Source organism: Tyto alba, unplaced genomic scaffold, assembly GCF_018691265.1.
Source record: "Tyto alba isolate M040663 unplaced genomic scaffold, T.alba_DEE_v4.0 Super-Scaffold_23, whole genome shotgun sequence".
Taxonomy (NCBI): domain Eukaryota; kingdom Metazoa; phylum Chordata; class Aves; order Strigiformes; family Tytonidae; genus Tyto; species Tyto alba.
In genome coordinates this window covers 26553145-26576703 of record NW_024881297.1, presented here as the reverse complement: position 1 = coordinate 26576703, position 23559 = coordinate 26553145, and the positions used below count along the sequence as shown (strand labels likewise).

Genomic DNA, 23559 nt, shown 5'->3' with positions numbered 1-23559 from the left:
CTATAGAGACCTGTATAGAAAAAAAGAATAGGGTAGAACAGAGGATTGGGGAGTAGGGAGAAAAAACACCTTAGGACTTTGATAGAAATAAGTATCTCAGACATAATACACCCCTTCCGCATGTCAAGAAAATTCATTTGTATCGTATTTTCTCAATAGCACTGTTACACAGCAGTGTGCTCCAAGACATAACTTTCACAGCAGCAATATATGGCATACACAGGACTTAGTGCATGCTGGAATGAGAGTTGCTGTGAGTGGCAGGAGGCACCTATGTCTGTGCACCTAAGCATATTTGTGTGTGACAGAAACTACCAAGATCCTTGAGTTTACTTCTCCAAAAGTCAACTTCAAAAATTTCTCCCAAACTCCATTGCCTTCTAATGCTACAAGCACACACATAAAAAAAAGTAATACCAAGTGGATCATTTCTCCCTGCAGTGTCTAATTGTGCTTATCAGGAACTGAATAAAGTATTAATCTTTTTAGATCTGTGCTGGTCCTAAAGCATTTTCAGCACACTCAGTGGTTTATTCTGAGTGTTACTTTCTTTCCTAAAACGAATTCCAATACACACTGCACTGCCTTTTTTTTTTTTTTTTTCTAGACACAGACCACTATCTTTTTGAGAAAATATGGATTATTTAACAAAAGTATGAAATAAAACTGTCACCCAGGAAACCACACCAAGTATTTATATTGGTTGCCAAAAAAGACTTATTTCTACTGCAGTCCTCCCTCTCAGAGGGCCAGACTCACTGCTAAAACATGTGAAAACAAACAAAGTGACAACACTGTTTTCAGCCCGCCACCCAGCTTGTAATTCAGGACCATTACAGCTTGAAATTGTGCTCTTAGGAGCTTGCAAGCTGATCCCCTGATGTATTTTTCAGGAGAAAATTCTAAAGCATCCTTCACAAATTGTTAACTTTATATCATATTGTCAGCAAGCCAATAAATAATTACCAGTGAAACTATTAAAACACTGAGGTGTGTAACTATTGCGTACCATTCTCCATGCACTGGATGTGCATTTAAAAAAAAAAAAAAAAAAGCATGTTTGAAAAATAGCTTACTGGTACTACTCCTCAGTGAGAGAAAGCAAATTTCTCCTTGCTAAGACTTAGTTATAACATAGGGCTTTGCTCCAGCTGTACTTGGGGAAAGAAACATTTGCACAAACAAGTTCTCCAGAATGAAACCATACAGCTCACACACCACAGAGATCACTCACCAGTAATCAGTAAGGAAAACAGACATCAACCAATGCCTATGGAAAAAGCACAGGTGAAAACCACAGTTCTGCTTGGCAGAGCTCAGATTCATGCCGCCAGCTACAGCTGAGCATTGACACGGCTGGGCAGATGTCACACTGACCAGAAAGACATTGGAAATCCTGGTTTTCCTCTGTTTTCATTTCAATATTCCAATAATTGACCTTAGCAAGGACTGACCTCAGATTATGTTACCAGTGATACCATATGCATTTCAGACAACACCTTCTCACAGGGACCAAGATTGGGCACAGAAGGGAAAAACAGAGTTGGCTCAAATCCAAACTATTTAACAGCTGTAGTAAACTTGAAGGAAGTGTTCTGTTGTGTTAACTATTTTATTAAGGCCCCAATCCTTCATCTTGTAAACAGCTCATTTGTCAACAACTTTCACATCTGAAAGGGTGGTGGTGATAGCTGTCATTTTCCTTATTCTGTCATAGAGTGGCTACCGCTTCAAATTTTTTAAAGTAAATTTATTTTCCCCAGTAATATAGCAAAACTGAACAAGAAAAAAATTAAACTCCTAATATTTAATTGACGAAAGGCTATCAAACCTAGAATCTGATTTCAAAACAATTTCCAAATCCGAACACACACCACAACCCCCCCTGTAAAAAGAACACTCCCACAAGGTGCAGTGAGAGAGAACCGGCTAGCTTTTTTTTTGGTTTCTGGTGTTGTTTTTTTTTAAATTAATTTTACAGCTATAATTACACCCCCCCCACACACATTTGCTAATCAGTCCTGGAATCCCAATTGTGGGAAGTCAAAAAGGTCAAATACATTTAGTTTTCAACTTCAAAGTGGGTATAATCACAAAGGCTTGGGAGGAAGGACCTGATGGACAATCAGTGAATCCAGAACCTGAGCCTAAGGCTGCAGCAGAGTGCTCTGGCTGCTCTGACTGCCCATTTACATTCATAGTAGACAAACACGTCCCAGGGAGACTCAGAAACCAAGCTTGTACAAAATATGTTTACAGTCCTTAAATATGATCTGAGTGTCTAAAAGTATTAAAGTCTCATATAAATAATATTTAGATTATTATAAACACACTCCTTTAATTATACCTCAACTAAGGAAAAAACACAGCATATTTGTTCCAATGAGTTTACATTCAATTAAAATAATTGCTATTTATATTACAACTTTAAAACACAACCACAACATTCATTAGACTCTTGAACTAACATTCAAGTTCAGATATTTCCTAAGACATGCACTTCTTGTTTTATCTACTCTGGTAATTGGTTTAATGCCTTATCTTGTATCAGAAGAAGTCCTAAAACATAAGAAAGTATATTCACATTTTTGAAACCAAGCAGAGTAAACAAAGTGCTAAAATAGGCTTCCTTCAGCTAATCTAATCTGCAGAAACAAAGCACTGGAAGCAGAGTTTTCCTTACACTCCCCACTTTTTGGTTGCTGGCTGCCTGGTTTATCAATATCAAAAAACCTTTGAAAACCTAACAAATACACAGAGAAAGTTTTAAAGTTTTCAACAGTTCTTGAAAATATTTGTCATGATGTGCTGAGATGATGACACGCCTAATTAAACAGTGAATTGTTTATTCACTCACAGAAGCGTGACTTAAAAAGTGTATTTCAACCAACTCCTCTCAAAAATGACCAACCCAACTGTTCGCTCAGGCTGTTGGCAGCTACAATCAGAAAAACAGAGAAACACAACTCTGAATACCGGTTATTCAAAAAACCCTCACTTTCGGAGCTTTCGGGGTATGAAGTTAAGCTTCAGGAAGAGTAAGGAAAAAAAAAAACCAACAGTGTACTAGTCAATAAAAAAATTACAGAGTCAAATTTGTGTAGAGTTTACTAAAAATCAGTAGTAAATTTAAAGGGGTTTTTCTGTTCTTAGTTTTGACATTTTATCTTTCTCAAAATAAACATGCAAAACCACTTAAGATGTACATTCATTCTCTCTGAAGCTATTTCCTCCTTGAGATTTTATCACAGTAGAAATATGCTTACTGGCTGAGAGAGTAAAAGATTAAGCAACGCACAAGTCTAGGAGGGAAGAGAGCACCCAAGTCGATCTATGAAGTTGCAAATAAATGCAACTAAAATTAAAACTAAGCAATGCTAGTGATAGAGTCAAAATAGTTTTGTTTTACAGGCTGCTGATTTAGGGAAAAAAGTGCTCACCCAGGGGCAAATACTTGTGTTATTATTAACCAAAACACCATAACATGCAGATACACACAAATATTTGAGTAGCCAATAAAAAGCACTTAAGAAACAAACTGAAGCAGCTTAGTAGGAAAATACAAATATAAGATTAGAAGACAGCTGGTGTTTAAAATTAAATACACTAAATACTTAATGTTTCAAGAAATCCTAAACTACCTTCAGAAGCAAACCCACGGTTTTGTTTACAAAGGAATTGTTTCCTACCCTCCCCACCCTCAAATACAGAGGTGACGCACAAGTATAAAACTGGAGATGCAAAAGTAGTGCAAAGTGCTTGTCCAAATAATGACCAACTAAATAGGTGGGGAAACAGCAAAATAATTTTTTAAGAGCTTGACTGACCAGCAAGGACACAATGGTGCTTTAAAAATCCATTAAAGGCTACTGTGTGTACTAAAAAATTAAATGACATCCACTGCTTTCAAGTAGGAAGAAGTCTCCCCATGGCAGCAAACACCAGCAGAGTACATGTCTGAAGAGAGAGATAGATAGTTCCAGGATTAAGAAACCAAAACACAACATCTCTCGGTTTAAATAGTGTATTTCACCAATAATTTCAAATTTTTTTTAATCAACGTTGCTCAAACCCTTGAGAAGTGTCATCTTATAAAAACAAATATCCAGAAATGCAGAACTGGTTACAAGTGAGAGGTAGCTCATTAGTGGCTCGTGTTACACAGAATATTCGAAGTCTGAAGTACTGCTCCTGACAGAACCGTAACATGCTTGACTTGTATATGCTTCTGTCTCAAAATCTGACATGCCAAAGTACAGCATGAGAGCAAACACATTTGTAGGATATCACTTATGAATTGGCTTCCTTGTCATTCAGGTGTCCATGAGATCAGCTTCCTCTTTGCTACACAAAAAGCCCGAATATATTCACGTACTTCTGTATAAATCATATCGTGCTACTCTATATGATGAGCTAAAAGACACCTACAGCAGTATCCAAAACATCTAATACACCTGAGCTTCAAAAGTTAAACCGTCAGTTACGCTGCAGTAAGTGAAGTGCTTTGCTGTTAAGCAGGGAGAAGTAGAAATGAAAGAGAAGGCAATAGAAGATATGGTATTTATTCTTCTTCTCTGTAACATACCAAAAACATTAGCTTAATTTCTTGGAAATTGTGAGATGGATGAGCCTAGTTACTGGCATTATAAACAAACACAACTTCTGCTATGAAAATAAAATTACTATCAGTAAAAAAAAAAAGCACACCAAAAATTTCTCAGGAAATCGAAAAACACTGAAGGAAACTTTGCTTGACCCAAAATATTGGATTATTATCCCTGCTACAAATACAACTCTTTGTTCTATTTACCAGTTCAGTAGACAACTGCTATTTTCTCTTGTCTCTCTTCTTGCTATTTCCAAATCCCTTCACTGTTACTTAGACACAGAAAGGCACAAGCACACCCTTAGAACTGAGGAGACTTGTCTTCTTACTTTCTTGTTGGGATAACTTTAAGAAAAGCTAGCACATACACAAAAACATTTTCACTGTTCACATTGTCAGGCTGCCAAGAGAGACTGCATAATCTTAGAAGTTTTCATGATTTGACAGAACAAAGCCCTGGACAACCCCATCTGAATTCAGTGTTGGGACTGTTTTCCACAGGAATCTGTACCAGATGACTTCCTAAGGTCCTATCTGAATTATTCTATGAATGTGCAGCCCTAAGCTCCTTCCGAAAGTTTCTGTACACAGCTCTACAACAGCACATCAGCAGTTGTGTTGGCTACAATTCCTGTATGACAAGCACCAGCATTCTCCTTACATTTAATTCTTCTTTCCAATTGCCTTTCTACATCCCTCTATTACTTTCTCTTAAATTCTGTAAGCTCTTTGGAGTTTCCCTTTGTTTTTCATTTGCACATCTAGCACTTGGAGCCTTGCATTTGTGGTTAAGACTTCTAGAAAATAGAGAAATAGAAATAAAATCAAAACTAAAGTAAAAAACAAGAAAATGACTGAATATCACATGCAGGCTTAAGGACTATTTAAAAAGTAAGATACAGATGAGTGACGATACACTTAGTTAGGAAAAACAAATGGAAAGATGCAATTGACCTAATGCAATTGACCCAATAAATATGGCAGGTCTATACAGCCTTCCCCTATTATTGTAATGTACTAGTGAATAAATTCTGATTGTAGGAGAATGTGGAAGGGAAAAAAAAAAACCACCAAACCTGTTGAATTTTTAAGAGACTGCCTAGATTTATACTGCTGAAAGGAAGGAAAGGAATAATTTCAAATCACTACTTCTCAAAAGGTATATATGACAAGAGAAACAACCATCAGATTTTACTGAAGGGAAAAATATTTTTGCTAAACTGAGTATCTATTTAATGCAGATATACTCTTAGCCACTAGTTATTCTTTGCCAAGACAAACACAGGCATAAACCACATACTAACTCTCAAAATAACTTCAGCCATACCTTTAACCTGACATGCCAAGATAGAAAAAGCAGACAGAGCTGCCTCCATCACTTCCCAGCTAGCTGTTTCTCACTGGCAAACTATTCTTTTCACTATTTTCCTCCTGAGATAAAGCCTGTTCGTAGTTCTGCAGGTGTGCCATGGACATTGGTCTGCTGTGGTAACAAACACCACAGAACTGAAGAAACAGGAGTTGGCAGAGGCAGAAATCCAGCACGAGAAGAAATATTTTTATTGGCATGTACATCAAAAGAGCTGAAGTTCAAAGCAGCAAAGTTAAAAAAAAACAAACCCCAGCCGCCTTTCAGTTAGTTCTCAGTCACTGCATTGGACTGTTCATTAAAATTAATAATATGGCATAGATTCTAACACCGTGCACCAGCTGACAAGCAAATTAGAACATCTGATGAATGTGTCAAACCCCTGTACTTCGAAGTGACAACATAAATGCCAGTAACTGAGGTTTTGGGGGTATTTTTTTCCTGTCTAAATTTTAAAGAGAAAAAAAACACTGGGGGCAGGAGAAACATGCCATGTGAACAACTCTCCCCCCTCCAATTCCCAGGTCACTTACTAGGTCACTTCGGGGTGCTTCCTGATAGTCTGCTGAAAAGCAGGACATGGAACTTCTGGTGCCATTGCTCTCACTGGCTTGCCGTGGAGGCTGTGCGTACTGCCTGTACGTTGCACTCTTTGGGGTCCAGCGAAACAGGTTGATGGACTCACGAACACAACGCTCAATGTCAATCTCTGATCAGGAATTTAAAGAAAAAACAAGAAATGCAGTCATGAAAAATCAGCAAAGCCAATTAATCTAGCTATGATACTGCTAAATATACATATATCTATTTACACGTTTGTCTCTCCACCGCCTTAAAAGGCACATAGTTTTCAAAAACATTCTCCCATTCAAGAAAACACTTAGAAATTTTTTATGAAAAACTAGCAAAGACGTTTTGAGCATTAAATTTATTCCTAGTTATGTATGGAAATACAGCAAGCTGTTTAAAGAGAAGTGTTTAATCAATGCAAAGATGAGAATATAATCGAAGCCCGGTTATTGTAAGGCATCTTCATTAAGTGTCTTTACAAGTCAGACTGCTGACTCTTTTAAATGTACATATATGCAGTATATCAAAAGTACAGTTCATGCACTGTATGGACATCAGGATTTCGGGGTCAACTGAGTGTCTTATTTGCCAGTTAAAAGTTAAATACTGCTGTGAGCCACACCGAAAGCTTTCAGTGAAGTTTTGTGTGGCCTGCCATTTTGACAAAGCTACATGTTACCTGTTTGATGGAAAACAGAGACAGTAATTTGTGCTTGATGGCAAGTGCGATGGATTTTAGAGTCCAAAACCCAACTAGACATTCACAGTGAAACATTCTGGCTGAGAGAGTTAAGCGGTAGTGTGTGTGGCCAGAGTTCTCAACTTGGGAGGAAAGCAGACACCCATCAAACAGGAAGCATCCTAAAATAAGCTGTGCTCAAATAAAAGTTACTGAAACATAAATGAAACACATATGCAAAGGAGAAAAAAAGAGTAAACCTGTTACAAATATAATTTTTTCAAGACTAAGCATCCTGCATGTATCTGTCTTATAACAAGATGTAAAATAAAAATAATTTACTTTTCTATCACCATAAAAAGACTGGTTAGTTTTGCATCTCCTGTCTGCAGTCTCGTGAAGAGAAAAATATATTCTAGCTTGATTTTTACAACAAACCTAGTATAGTGCATCAGACAACAAATGGGTATATTAGCACTTCTTTCTTGTGCCTGTCCCAAGCACCTTGGATGATTCATTACAACACTCATAACTTAGAAGATTGAAGCATCAGCTTCTATGAAGAAAACAGAGGCACTGTAGCCAAGCCTCACCTGTACATCTGAAACAGATTTGATGCACTGTCATCAATCAGGGACTTACTTCAGTTACTCAGTCATTTAGTAGGGTGGTGAGTGGAAGAAGAGGAAGATTGGGGCAGAATATTCCAGCTGGATAAGATTATTCACTTGGTATCATTCATTCAGATTTTAAACAATCTATTTACCTCCCATTCAAAAAGCTGTCCATATTCAGTTAGGATACAGCCTGCAGTATATGCTTTAATTCCATTGAAGATAAGATGATTGTGTGCTATCTTGCTTCTGGAATTCTGAAAAAAGTGGGACTGAAGCTATGGTTTACCTAATTTTATTTCTAGCTCTAAAACCTTTTTATGGATGTGAAAGTAAATCACAATTTTCGTTATCCATATCAGGTTCCTTAACTACTTGGGATAATACTTGCCAAAGATAAATGGACAATATGGTGTCTCAACAGTAACTAACAATTTTTCTTTGTGATGAAATATTAGATTTTTCATCCTGAATATACTGCAATGGAAGGTTGTTATTTAGTTTAATTCCCAAGGAAAATCCACGAAACTATAAAATTTTGCACAATTTCTAAATTCAGGTAAAGGCAGCAGATGCCTTTCACTGGCTATTATTCCTAGAGCTCAGAATACACGCCAAAGCATGGGTCATTAGTCACACTTTCTCTACATTTCTGAAGACTCAATTTATAGAAAGTTGAGAATTTCAGTTCAAAACTGTAGTCCATTTATGGTTTGTTTTTTTTTTTTTTTTTTTTTTTTTTTTCCCCCTGTAAAGAGACTGCTATAACTGTGAGTTAGTCCTGTCTCCTGAGATTTTTAGCTAAGGAAGCATTAGCAATACTTTTGTAGTAAGTGGGATGAAAACAGAATATAGCCAGTAAAAAAAAAAAATAAAAAAATCTGAACAACAATAACTAATAGCATGAGAAATGTTTGGTTGAGAAGGCATAATAACCTACAAATATCTGAAATTGAAAACAGAGAACTGGGGGATGGAATAGGAACGCTATATGCAGTATAAAGTAATGGAAAAGCTGAAAGCAGAAATAGAGATTGACAGAGTTAAGCCTTGAGACAGACTACAAAAATATTTTTCTTAGGAACAAGCTCATTAATTCCAAAAGGAATTTATTTAAAGAAGTGGAAAATGCAGCAATGAGTTTCTCTAAAAATGATAACCAGTTCTCACACATCAGGATGTAAGTAAAAAATTTAGGAGTCCGTTATTCTGTGATTCTTGGCTGTTTGGTTGCTCATTTGTTCTAAGCAGCATTTCAGGACAGTGGCCATACCTGAAAAATGAAATTCCATGAAACAAGAGGGAATTTTGAATGGTTTGAGAGGGAGCCAACAAAAGCCTAACACCAATTTACAGTCTGCTGATTAATTAATCTGCTTCGAAGCAATGCAAAATAAAAATATAACAAGTAGATTGTGGTTTCCACAAAGAATAAATGTATGCACATAGTTACATGTACGCATATATACAGGAACGGTCAAGTTTTATCACCCACAAGGGAGACACGACTACTGGTAGTGAAAGAATTTACCCACTTTCTTTTTTTTAAAAAAAAACAAGTAGTTTCAGGATACTGGAATTTAAAGACAAAGTTAAACTTGTGTAAAGATTTACAGAACATTTGTTAGTCACATCGCATGAACAAGCTTCACACTTCAGCAACCTTCAAGCCCATCTTCAGCCTTTGCTTAAAATTTTGGTTTAAGAAAAATCACTTCCTGTCAATAACTAAAATGCAATGCAATCTTTTGCAGCCTTGCTGGATAAGATCTTTTCTACTCCCTCTGGCTAATAAGTAAGGGTTTGCTGTGCTACTTCAATTCTGATTTCTTCCCATGCCCTTTCAAACATATGACAAATGAGTCAGTCTCCAATTAAATGTCCCTCTTTTGTTATCTCACCGAGACTTTGTATTCACACCATATTAATTCTGCTCATACTCTTCCTGCTCTGAAGTAACTGTGTTACAAGCTATAAAAACACAAATGTGTTTTACACATTATTAAAAACATACTGTTGTGTACCAGGAGTGTAAACACATTAAACTAGTGCCTAGATTCTTGAGCAGGACTACGAACAAATGAACAGAGTACCTCACCAGCATGCCAGACTACTTGTCATGTGCAAACGACTTAGAACATCCTCCTGAGAGCAGGCTCTGCATAAATCTCAAGGCATCAGCAAGAAGCAAACAGAAATATTTCGAAAGGACAGGCAGGGCCTGCTCACTCATGGAGAAGCACATATAACATCACTGTGCTCTCCAAGGTCCCAACCCTGGGGTGTTTTGTAGTTCAAAAAGCACGTGCCTCTGGTTTTAATCAATACAAATTATTTTGCTGGAAAATCTAGAACAAAAATGTGCTGACGTAACATGGTGTCATTAACTGTTAAGTGCGCACTAAAACAAACGCAAACCTAACTTTAAACATAATATAAACACTATAAAAATAAATTCTCATTTCAAGATTTAGTACATCTTCAAGCAGTCTGGTTTTCAAAAAGCACAAAGTACCTCCATTTCAAAAAGCCACAGTTGGCATCCAAGTACCTAGGAACTAAAAATCACAGGTTTCATTTTAAAACATTGGTTTTAGGAGTTCTGGCTCAACTAAACTTAAGTATTTCAGTCAAGCAACAATCAAGCCTTACGGGGAACAATTCTATGGCATCAGCTAATTACTCCATTACTTGGCATCAAAAGACTTTTCCTGAGATTTCTAAATATGCAAATAATATGGGAATTGAAAAAGGCAGGGGTGGGGAAACAAACAACAAGTAATCTAACAGCAATATCCTGGGTTTTGCCATAGCCCCATGCCAATATTAAGCCTACTGAAGTATTTTGCTCCTTTTCTGAACTAAACCTCCTAATTGCTCTAAGGTGCTACTCATTTTCATCTCTTCATGCTAAACTTTCACTCCCTACCAAGCTGCTGCTTCCTTCTGTCAAGAGCCTCAACTGAAAAGGGCAGCCCAGCCTGACATAACTGCTTTTTAAGCTACATATATTTGGTGTTTATTACTATATATAGATACAGGAGAGAATTATACCACACTTGAACCAAATGTTAAAAAGAAAGCATCGGTTTAAAGGCAATTCACCTGTGGCAAAAGCACAAAGAATCTTTTATTTTCACAGAAAAACTGGATGTGCATACATTGTTCACAGCAAGTGAAAGAAAGTAATGGAGAAAAACCTATCATGAATCGTTCTTTCTTAATGAAAATGTACACAAACCAAGTCTTTGTGAGCAGTTAATCAATTCCAGAGCCCCTTCCTTGGGTAACAGGACACCACTTAAGAAGTTTGGCCAAAATAAACTGCTTCTGCATTTTGAAAACAGCTCAGAATTATGGGCTTGGTTTGACCTCTCCATCACAAATACTTCATTACTACCCTGCCAGGCAACATCAGCTTTCACCACACAGCCACATAAATAGGCCAGAAAACCTCTGTGCTATAAAAGCAGAGAAGGTGAACAGGTCAGTCAGTTCGATCTCACGATTCCTGCTCTCAGAAGAAACAGAGGTGAAAGGTCACGAGCATTTTCTTTTCTGATGACATAAAAAAAGATACACTAAGCCAACATATTTAAAAGGACAATTCTAGGAAGAGAAGTGACATTACTATTCAACCTCTCTATTACTGCTAAAAGGTTACTATAAATGAAAAGGTCAATGCAAAATTATTCTTTAAATATAAATTATTTCATACATCATAGGATAGTTGCGTTATTTCGTTGTTTTATGGATAGTAAATTGCTCTTACACACATCAGCAACCCTTTCAGTGCATCCTGCTACAAAATTTCAAAGGCAACATAAATATCAGTCATTAATTTTCAAACTCTTCAACTAGTAAGAAAGAAGCCTTTGTTCTTTCAACATGGATGCAAGGTGTGCACCTCTGAAAGGCTGCTGGGAGGACATGTGCTATCAGTCAAGGAGCCATCGTATTTTTTATGTAATACAGCAGGTATACCGAAGTTGTACTCAGCTAGAAAAATGATTGGATGCAGAAGCAAGGGAACAAACTATACTACTCTGTCTTCTGACAGATTGCATGTTGCACAGCTGTAATAAGCATCAGTAATGTCAATGCTGCATTGACAGGCTACCTCGTCTGGAATAAAAAAACAAAAAAAATCTCTGGACACTTCTCCACAGTCAATATTGTTTACCACCTCTGGGCAATGCTGCTGTTTTCAGTGTACATGTGACAGCTGCCTTGCCCTTGGAAAGACAACAATTTAAACTATTCTGGTGTCTGACTGCCCACAAACAGTGGTTAGTGTACCAAGAATGAAACAGTCCAGGCCCTTGCTTGGCGAAAGCACATCAAACCATCTGCATCAGAGTTCAGAAACACTCAGAAAATAAGGTCTTTTGGTTTTATGAAGTCACATGCAATGTTCGACGAGTGGAAAATGAACTTATTGGTCTCTTGTCTTAATTCATAAAGGAGATGTCTGAAGACTGAGAAATTCAGAATGTATCCAGATAAAGAGTTCTGTAGCAGAGGATGTTATTAAGATAATAATTCAAGAAGTGACAAATCTATATGAACTACTGATGCTTCTGCTGAGAACACGTTCAGGATATATGTTTGCAGCCTGCGTATAAACAAGAAAAGTTGAAAGAAGAGTTATGGCAAGTACAACTATTATAGTACCTGCAGTTATGCAGTCACCTAGACCAGTTCATGTAAAGCTTACCAAAGTAATGAGCAATAAGAGAGAAGCAGCAGTAAACACCGAGTTATTTCCTGAGACATTAGACTGTATAAAGGACAAACATGAATCCTTTCCTTACCCATGATGATAAAAATTGCTTTGACTCAGCAGTTTAGTGAAAAGGTTTCATAAAGAATGCCTTCCAGTATGGAAATGTGATGTTGCCCTGCACCGATAATGAGCAGGCAAGACAGAATGATGAATGACTGTATGAAGGGTAAAGGTCTACTGTAAGTGAACCACCAAATGCCACATGCTATGTCTTACTGAGAAAGAAGACCAAAATAGATTACATAAGGACTGTAATGTCAGCTAAGCTCTGACAGAAAAGTGTGTTTTAAACAGTTTTATGAGGTGTGCCATGACTGTTTAACAGCAGACATTTCTACAAACTAACAAAATGTTAAAGACATTTAGTCCAGCCCTAATATCAGATTGGGATACTGGCCAACAACAGAAGGACACGAATTCACACTGTATAATGGAAATAGTCAGATGGAGGCTACTATGCAAAACCTTAGAGATACACAAAAATAAGTCAAAAAAAAAGCAGATCAGCAGAAGAATGAATATCATTTCATAGCTAGATGATAAACATCTATAAAAGATGCAAAAAAAAGGACAGGTTTATGAAACTGCAAGGATCAGCTTAGAGGAAAAACTTGTTAGAAATACATGGAGGTGAGGAACTTGTGCCAACATCCAACATCTAATTTTTGAAGAAAAAATATTGTTTTGGCTTCTCTGTGTTGTACAGTTAAAATATTTCTTAAACTGACTCAACACACATTTATCACTCAAATACTAGTGAAACCTATCTCCTTTATTCTAAATCTGTGTTTCACTGAAGTAATATACAAATACTGAAGCTCAGTATGCATTAGTAAAGATCATGCGGTTTAAGTTTCTAGCTGGGTGGTAGATATCTGGCACTTCAGCTATTTCCCAGATATAACAGGTATAAAAATTATAAAGAACTCTACAATCAGAAACACTGACCGGACCAAATGCTTATAAAACTGATCCATCTCTAAAGAGGCATAAGTAGAAGACTTTTGCATCAGCAGAGCTCTCCTCCTGTTAGCCTTCAGGATATTATTAAGAAACTAATATGAAGTAACTTAGAATTTCTGGTTTTGGAATAAGACAAAAATTCAGGTAGCATTGAATAAGGAGTACCTGTTGCCATGAGAAAAGGATCAAAGCCTCTAATTCGACCTGTTGGTTCCTAGACCAATGATGGAAAAATCTTTGAGTAAAGAGTAATATAGGTAAGAAGTCTAGATCTGCCTAAAGAGTATCCTGAACCTTGTAACACACACAAACTACCCAAGATCAAGAAACACATTATTCAAGACTGAAATGTTATTCATTTCCCACAAATACAGCAACTGTAAACAGGAAGGTTAATAACCATCTTGCTTACTTACCCATGCTTAAAATTGCTTTAATTTCTAAAAAAATGCTCTTGTCATTTGGCACTACAATATATAACTTACTGAGATGCAAAACTGTCAGTGTTTACCATTAGTCAAGTCTATGCCAGTGTTTCACAGTGCAAAACTAGTAGTTTTAGAGTATCTAACAGACATTTCTAAATGATTTAAAGTTAGCTGCATAATTAACCTACTCAAGTGAAGGAAAAAAGTTCCCCTATTCTGTGAAAAAGCTTTCTAACATCTCCTATTTGAATTTATACATTAAAGTATTTAAGTAATACATTCCTAAATATAGTATTTTTTATATCAAAACACCAAAAAAAGACCATCTTTAAGACATTTTCAAGTTTGTGTCATTTCAGGGCTACTTTCCCAGCAGACAAGTTTGTGGTTTATACTCTGTCAGTTTACATGATTGCTGAATTTGTTTCTTTAGAACTACGCTATGCTGGTTAATTAAAGAAAAAACAAACAAGTAGGCCTTTTTTTCTTTTTTTTTTTTTTTTTTTTTTTTTAAGCATAATGATTGAAGAGCCAGCAAGAAATTGTCTAGCTCCTTACCATGCTCTAAAGCCAAATGATATGTAACTAGTCTCTTCCCTAACAGATGCTTGTCTAGACTTTCTAAATTTTTGCAGTGACAGAGGTTTCACCTAACACCCCCCCGATGGGTACTTAGCCCATTTATCACCATTTTCAGAATACAGACAACATTCTTCACATACTATGTGAGCTTTTTGCAGTTGGGACACCTGTGCTTCCTGAATCAGTTTGCCCTTCAATGCTAACAACCCAGTCCTGAAATTTATTCTGAGCTGGTAATATCAACAGTCTTAGCCTTAGGTACAAATCCTGCTCTGGCTCTCCATGTTTAGTTTTCGTCTTTCTGTTGATTTCTACTCAACTCCAGCTCTTAGTATATTAAGAACAAAGAAGATTGGATAGACAGAATCAAATGCCTCACACAGATTTAAAAAGGCAAGAGTTTAAGTTATTCAGATATGAGAAAGTAGACCAAAGTGAATTGACAGCTATCCCAAAGTATGAGACCACTGAGAATTCACTTAGACTTCATTTCTCAGTCCTTATTTTGGCAGAAGGATTCTTCTAGCTCTCAGCCTGCACTGCCATTCCAATTCTGTATTTAAGTAGTTAGGTGCATCCCTAGTAACAACATTGGATATACAACACCCCAAAACATATCTACAATGAGAAACGTGTTGCTAATGTACATTTTAATCAAGGCATTTTAACACTGCAGTATTTATGCAGCTTACTTCAAAATCCTTCTCAATTAACAATTAGAGAACTAAATATTGTTGGAAAGACCATTTATACCTGTACAGGCAAAGAAATACATTCAGCATAACAAAGGTACAGACAGATACCCTATTAGGCATCTTGGTCTGTCAGCAACATTTTCCATAACTGTAAAAGGAAAAAAATCTAGTGCAAACTTTTGCTTTCTAAGCACTAATCTAATCCTGATCCAGTTATGCTCATAATTATAATGAAACACACACATACAAAAAAGAGAAATATTTTCCTGAGACACCTTGGTAAAGAAAAAAAAAAATAATAATTTGCCACATCTAGAAGCAAAACTCAGATAAGAGTGGCCTGAATTTTGTTTTTCCATGCCTAAAAATGCTAGTATGTTTGATGATCTACCATCATGTACTTTGATTTTATACCAGGGTAAAGGTGCACAAAATCCTATATGACTAACAGGTGGATTATTGTGCTCTCTGCTGTCCCCTTTTGCTATGAAGAGTACATACAGGTTCTATCAAGAAACAGGAGACATAAGCTGTGCCTCAGATTGAAGTTCTACTGATGAACTTACTTTTCACCCTTTTTATGAAATACCATCTCTTGAGACAGTCCTTTGCTAAAGGATATATATTTGATTTTCTTCTCTCAGTGACAACTACACACTAGCAAGTACATTAATATGAATCAAATAAAGGATTTTGGTATTTTTTTCCTTAGTGTGTCACCCACTGCAGCATTTCTCTTCAGTCTCAAGAAGATAGAATATATAAATAGAACTGCATTTTGTTCATGTCACTACAAGTGGAAAACGTGAATAATTAAAGAATTCACAGCTTCAGGTGAAATGACATAAATCTTAGAGTTTGACACTACCAAACAGCCTGGGTGAGCAGGTTTGCCCTAACAAATTGCTCTGCTTCTGTACCAAAGCCAGCTCCCAACCCACAGCTGGCTGTAAGCCATTTTTTTTTTTTTTTTTTAAAAAAAAAAAAGCAAACAAAACCCCACTTACTATCAGCAATATACAGTTTCTGCTTTATAAATGCCAGTACTTAGCAACAATAATCTTCAGGAATTTCATTTTAAAATACACCTGCCACTTGCATCTAAAAAAGCCATCTAGCATAGCAAACATGAGGAATTTGTTCAGAAAACGATGTTTCCATAAATATCAGTCAGACCTCCATCTCTCAAGAAATGAAAACTAGAAATGTGATTTTCTTTTTGCCTCTGAAGTTTTTTGATATTTGCAATCCAATTTTTTAATGTTATATTTATAGCATCATTATCATGCGCATCATGTGGCAGAGACCAAATTGCTGGTTTTCTTCAGGTATACTGTAATTTCAAAAAGCAGTCCAGTTTCACTAATTGCATGATAAATCACCTTACAATGTCATCTTCCACAGGGGACAACAGTTTTGAACTTGGGCAAGCTACAACAAAGCCACGTGTCAAAATTTCATAGCTGAAGTTATGAAAAAAGTTTTCTTCTGAAAGAGCTATTACAACATCTATTCCTCAAAGCCTCATCAAAAGCAGTTTTTCCGTTGTTCACCAGCACACAGAAGACCCCACTGTATTTCTTTCAGTCTATTCAAAGTTGGTGTTTTAATCTCAGAGTTTACATTTTTATTCAAGAAGTGGTGAAACAAATGGGAACAGGAAAAACACACACACAAACTCAGCGTGGGCTTGGCAGCCAACTGCCATTTCTTCCTCCCACCAAGTCTTAATTAACTCAGTGCTGAACCACCAGAAAGTCTGGCACAATAAAAGTATATGAATCACAGATGTGGACAGACAAAGGATTTTCAGGAAGAAAAAGAATGGAAAGTAAAATTATAGCTACTTAGGGTTGGATATGTATCTAAAGTAGAGTTCTCTGATATGCATCTAAATGCTGCTGTCAGCACAAACACATCATTCAAAACTGTAACATACAATCTCAGTGTAGTTTTTCCACTGTTTTTAAATCTTTAGTTCATTTCTGAGATGGATGTAATATTTCTAAGCATTTATATGGCTTTCACCATCATGGGATTCAGCATTTTGGCACGTCACTATAATGGCAACAGATATCATTGTTTCTCCCACATTAGAGAAAAACTGTTCCTTGGAGAATCATTTTTGTGGTTTGATGATAGCTAGGTCTTTGACTACATGTTGCATCTTAAAGCTACATGCCTGTGTCTCACAAAGTTGAATCCTCTATATTTTCCAATTCATCAGTTTTACTGTAGCTTCTCATTGCACTGGATTGCTTTTCCACAGCCGGTCTTTCCGGACTTCCTATCTGAGCCAGAGGTTCTTCCTTTGGAAGCACTGACTAGCCTGAAGCCAACAAAAAGATGCCTCCAGAGGTGCATAGCATTAAAAGAACGAACTATTCTCTTGCTCCAAAACTACAGAAAATGAGGTTAGTGGGTGAACTAACTGACAAGGCTTGTTTGAAGGTATGTTTTCTCATGTCTGTAATATTCTGTAATAGAACCTGTCCCCATCTTTTTGTTAGCTGTCTTATCCCTTCTCAAGGCCACAGTTAATCTCTGTATCTCAGTGACGATGTTGGCATGGACCTCAAAGATCCGTTTGCCAGGCCCTATATTGCACCCATTTCCAAGTGGAACTGAATGGGTGTACAGGATCCTTCAGTTGGTTGCAAAGAGTTGTACAGATCTGGATGCCTCCACTACCTGGGTTTGCTTCCCAACAAAACGTGCTGGTGACTTCGTAGTACTTGTACAGTGGGTAATGAACTTAGTGATCAAGTCAAGCTACAATAATCATCATTTTTTATTTGCATAACGTACATTATCACACAAACTTATGGCAAGATGCTAAAGACTAAGCTATAAGCAGAATCACAAGTTTTAAAATAAAGTTATTTGCACAGTTGGCCTGCAACGCATGAAAGAGCCTTCTGGGTTGTAAATTGGCTGATACATAAGATTCAGACGTATCCAAACTTGCTTAGTACAAGTCAGTACTCATCTGAAAGCAGAGTCCTGCCTCTGTTATTGGTACCTCAGGAATCACAGCATCATAGTAGTGCCACCCTTACCATCCTCATTTTCCTGCCACGTTCTCCTGCTACGTGTCAGACCAAGAGGAAGAAGAAACAAAGTTAATGAATACTGTGCTTGCTCTCTCTGCATCACCCAAATAGGATGAGATTTACTAAGTCTCAAACTACATATAAAGAATTAGCAGTGACTCCAGCATTGGCTTTGTTTGTCTGTCTGAAATAGTACCTCTTAAATCTTCTCTGGTATTTATACTGTTCAAATAAAGTTTATACTTAGCAGAGTTCCTTAAACACAAGGGAGAAAAGAAAAAGAAAGAAAAATGAAACAGATTAAAAAAACCCACCTTGGGGTTGTTATTTCCTAAACAATCTGATTCTATTTAAGTTTTAGCAGTTGCTTATATGTCCCCTTTATACAGACCCATGAGGAATGAACTAGGACATTTGTTGCTATAGCAAAGGGATTTTCCAGTATTCTTAATTAAACAATTATTTTGTCATACTTCAAATAGATTTCCTAATAGGCTAGAATATTGCTAAAACTACATAAAACAAACTAGAATTTCCAACAGAGCTCCTGAAAATATCAAGTAATGCCCAACTATATTGGGTTTCTAGATAAAATATGGCCAAAGCTTTGAGGCAAACACTGGAAAGGGTTTTCAGAATCGAGTAATCAATAATAGCCCTGTGCACCTTCTTTTTCCTCACATCATTAATTTTTTTAAACAGTAATTGAAACTGTGTTATATGCAGCTACCTGGAAATACAGCAGTGGTGGTGGTGTTTGGGTTTTTTTCAACTTTAAATATACATTTTTAGAAATAATTATTGTAAAAACAAGTGTTCCACAAAGTTGCTAGATTGCAATAAAATAGCTTTATCAGTCTGAAAAGCAAGTCACTTTCACTGGCAGCCTGAGATAAGCCATTTCAATGCACAGAAAGCTTAAAACCACGGGAGTTTCAGGCTGTTGAGCAACAATTGATTTATGGCTGAAATTATTGCAGATGTTTTGAACAACATAATCTCTTCCTCAGGGTGACCCAGTTTCAGGTGAAGGTTGTCTGTAAATTAGTTTCAGAAAATTCTCAGGGCTGGTACACTATTTATTTTAACCAACATAACAGAAGTCCCGTTTGGAAGAGAGAGGTGACAAACACCAGAAGTAGTCAATACTACTTAATCAGAAATAAGACTCAGATCAGAAAGAAGATACAAGGATATGATAATTATACGTTCAATGAAGTTACTGATTACAGAAGTCTCAGCTAGATCATTGAGTTTTACATCATACTAGGATCATCTTCCATCCTCATTCTTTTTTCCCTTAGTAGTCAGTTTATGATATGCTTCGGATTCATCTCACAATATTCAAAATTGTGCCACTGTTGACATCCAAAATATTGCAGACGTCACCAACATTGAAAAAAAAAAAAAAAACACAACAATCTTTTCAGAACTACCATTCTACCAAAACATTTCCTACATGAGTATCAGCAAAGTTGTCATAAACTATAATCAGCAGGAATCATGTGCATTGTAATACTCCAGATTTTAATGATTTAATTTTATTCGATAAAGAGGTATGTATCATGAGAACTATGGTGTTCTTAGACACTAACTACCTCAGCATGAAGTACTTCAGCTGTCAGTAAAACAGCTGATTCAAGATCAATTGGAATATATAATTTAGAACCACTCAAGGAAAAAAAAAGGAAGAAATTACATTAGGCAAGAAAATAAGTTAAATATTAATGAATCTATATTTAACTAAGACATACAGATAATAGGTGGGGGAGGCGGGAAGGGGAAGAGAGACAATCTTTTAGTTTAGCACTAACCTTTCAGAGGATTTAAAGATAGTGAGTTAAATTAAATAAGGGCATTCAAAATGGCTAAGCATATAGACTAAAAATAAAAAAAACCACCACCAACAACAAAAAAACCCAAACAAAACCACATCTCCATAAGGAATGGCCTAAATGAATTTCTTATAAATTGAAAAATACAGCAGCAATTGCACAGTACATACTAAACTGAAAGATAGCAGAAAAGCAACTTCTTGAAACATGGACATATGTTCAAGGGCATTCAGGAAGAGACAGAATTTGTGACAATAATATTTAAAGAAAAGCTTCATCTGTAAGAACTCAATGAACTTATCGGAAATGGATTTACGCAACTATGAATTTACCCTCAGGCTGCTTGCTGCCATATCCTAAACCAGCTAACCTTTGTAAACTCTGCAGTTGTGTAGACTGCCACACTTAACAAGAGCTTTTAAGCTTAAATGCTCTTCCAAACTTGGCGCTCTCATTCAATTCTTCTGAAAGAATGACTTGAAATGAATTACTGAATTGCACACATGGTGTTCAGAGCCCACTAAATCTAGAACTAGTTCAGGAATTAGTCAAAAGTTAAAGTTACCTTAAGAAAGGCCACACAATTAAAACAGTGTCACCTCTTAACCAAGATCCATATTATGTTAGTAAGATCCTGGGTTGAAGAGCGGGAATTAATAGAAGCAGAGAGATATATTCTGGGTGCAGTAGCCTTCCAATTCATATGTTATGTAAATAATAGTCCATCAGAAATGGAAACACATCTTCCAGTTAAGAGGGCTTACTCAGTTCATATGCATTCTACTGTCTCAGTAGCAACTTGCTCAGAAATAAGACCCAAACTTGGTGGTTACCTGCATTTTTTTTTTTTTTTTTTTTTTAAAAAAAAAGAGAACAAGATGCAACACTTGCTTCTATGGATAGGTCAACCACCTCCCAATGAATGAGAAGACAGAACTTCTGCAAAACAATCATGCACAACCTCTGATCCAATTTTGAGGGTTCTTTTGAAAGCTTTAACTTTCAAATGGAAACCAATTTTCACAGAGCAATTCCAATGCATTTTATACTGCTTCCCTTAATTCTTTTACATTAAGTGCTTCCACAGCAAAAGTTAAATTATTTTTGAAAACTAGATAGTACCAGCATCCAAGTGGAAAAGCACTGTTCAGAATAGCACCAAATTTCTTTCACTAAGAAATCCCTATCAACTGGATTGTTTCTATACATGGCATGTCTACATATAGTTGCTTATGAATAATTTAAAGTTGTTCTAAATTTCACAAGAAACTACTCCAACCTCCACCTGGAAAAATTAACAAGCTTGCCCAGTTCTTGCTGATGATAGCAAAAAGACTTCTGCTAACTTCATCAAGCTGTGGTTAAGACCTACACACTGATAGTGAGTTTCCCTAATTCTACCATGCTTTCAAAACACATGTAAGATTTATAGTATATATTCACATGCAAGCACATACTTTCTTTAGCAGCACATTGGAGAAGACAGAGAAAGAGGGAAGTTTTTTTCCTGTACCTGGCAAGTCTGAAAAAAGGAGAATGCATTCATTGAATCCATTAGCCAGAAGACGATCTCTCAGTTGTTGAAGTATTGCAACTCCAATACAGAATGGGAAGGAGGAATTTCCAAGCAGTAATGTATCCCACAAGTGAAAAATTTTGTGCAAAGGAAAGACATCTGCATGATGAATAAGCAGTTAAAAAAAGCTATAAGCATACAAGTTGATAAAAACATATACACACAAGCATGCTCTAAACGAGTTGCCTACATACTTTTACCCTCTCCCATCCTAAGGTTATTCCTTTTTTATTTGGGAGCAAAAAGGACTCAGCCTGTTTAGAAACAGGTTTGTCTTCATATGCCATTTGATTATTCTGGAAATCATCAGTGTCTTCTTTCATTATTAAATACTTAAAAATGTGCAGGTTCTCAATTTCAAACACGCACAAAATTAGGCAATTTATTTTTCTTCCGGTACAGTGCAATTATGCATTGAGACATGCATTTCCAATAGTACAAAGACATTAATGAATTAATCAATAAGCTCAATTACTTAAAATTAGACAAGAAAATTAGCAGAATAGAGCAAAAAGTGGCACAATAAAGGAAAGACAAGGGGAAAAACCTGTTACAAATAACAACATTTTACATATAAAGCTGAAGGTGGCTCTCCTAAAATAAGCTATCCTTCAACTAAATAATTCTAACATTTTACTGCAATTCACCGCCAAGGAAACCATCTCCTTGGTTTTCCAAAGGTGACGATTCTCATGAAAGTTATAGAACGGAAAACTGCAAGGGCCAGTGCTTTACAGTCAACATCTTTAAAAATTGCAATCAAGAATTTCACATTAAATTCTTTGATATTTCATCAGAGAAATAATCCATCAGCTCTTTTCATCCTGCCATTTTTTTTTTATTTAATGCAAAGCCTGCCAATGTTGACCTAAAATGAAAAAAAAAATCAGAAGTCTTTTAATTGCTTTCTGACTTGCTTTATTAACTTTGCCCTCTTTCATTAAAAGCTCACCAAATGATAAAGCTCTTTTTGTTCCTAAAATACAAGCACAAATATCATAGTAAACTAGCACTAGTAAAATAACAATGTGTCAATGTTTCATTAAAAGAAGGTTGTTTTCTTGGTCTTTAAAAACAAAGTTACTCTCTTTCTTACATTATTTGGGTGAGGTCAGAGGAAAGTCATGAGGTGTGTTTTTGTTAGGTTTTTTTTTGTTTGTTTGTTTTTTTTTTTTTTTCCCCCCCAGTAAATAACAGCTTCCTTCACAGACTCTCTAAATCCTGCATGCATAAAATAATCCCGTTCAGATTTAATATAATACTTTTTTAAAAAAAGTAATAGAATGTGAATTATTGTCAAATCAGGGCAGAAAGTATGTGACAGGCACTGTTGAGACTCAAACCACACCACATCTTTGCAAATTACAAGCAACCTACTAAATGATACACATCACACCAATTCAGAAGGCTTTAGCTGAAAAAGTGAGAAAAATTATGCTTACAAAGTATAAGAACATTTAATCAGAGAAAAAGAATGCATACTCACGTGTAAACATTGTAAGAAACCAAGGAATAGCATAAAGCTGCAAAAGGAGGTGATGGGGGAAGAAAACAAAAAAAAAAAGTTTTAAGAGCTCAAGTTGTTTGTGACAATTGTCTACTACATTAAAAAGTGCATTGTTTGTCATGAATGTCTTTAAAATGGAAAATAACTGTGGTGGAAGAAGCACCATCACATAACTTTCAGCCCCTCAGAGAAGCTTATTCCCCTCTCTTGGCCCCCATTCTCATTTCTTTCAAATTACTAGTTTGTGATACTGCATTGAAAACAACAACAAAAACAACCACCACCCTTCACTAGGC

At 36.2% G+C, this 23559-nt stretch overlaps 1 protein-coding gene across 3 annotated transcripts in view; it reads right to left on the bottom strand.

Moving 5' to 3' along the window:
• TBCK (TBC1 domain containing kinase) overlaps window positions 1–23559 on the bottom strand; it is a 108773-nt gene that overhangs the window by 27691 nt on the left and 57523 nt on the right. For all 3 annotated transcript variants that reach the window (XM_042796258.1, XM_042796257.1, XM_042796259.1), the window contains 3 exons: window positions 23243–23279; window positions 21694–21855; window positions 6509–6684 (listed from right to left, as the gene is read on the bottom strand). In XM_042796258.1, coding sequence (XP_042652192.1) covers window positions 6509–6684; window positions 21694–21855; window positions 23243–23279 — 375 coding nt within the window. The remainder of the gene's footprint in view (window positions 1–6508; window positions 6685–21693; window positions 21856–23242; window positions 23280–23559) is intronic.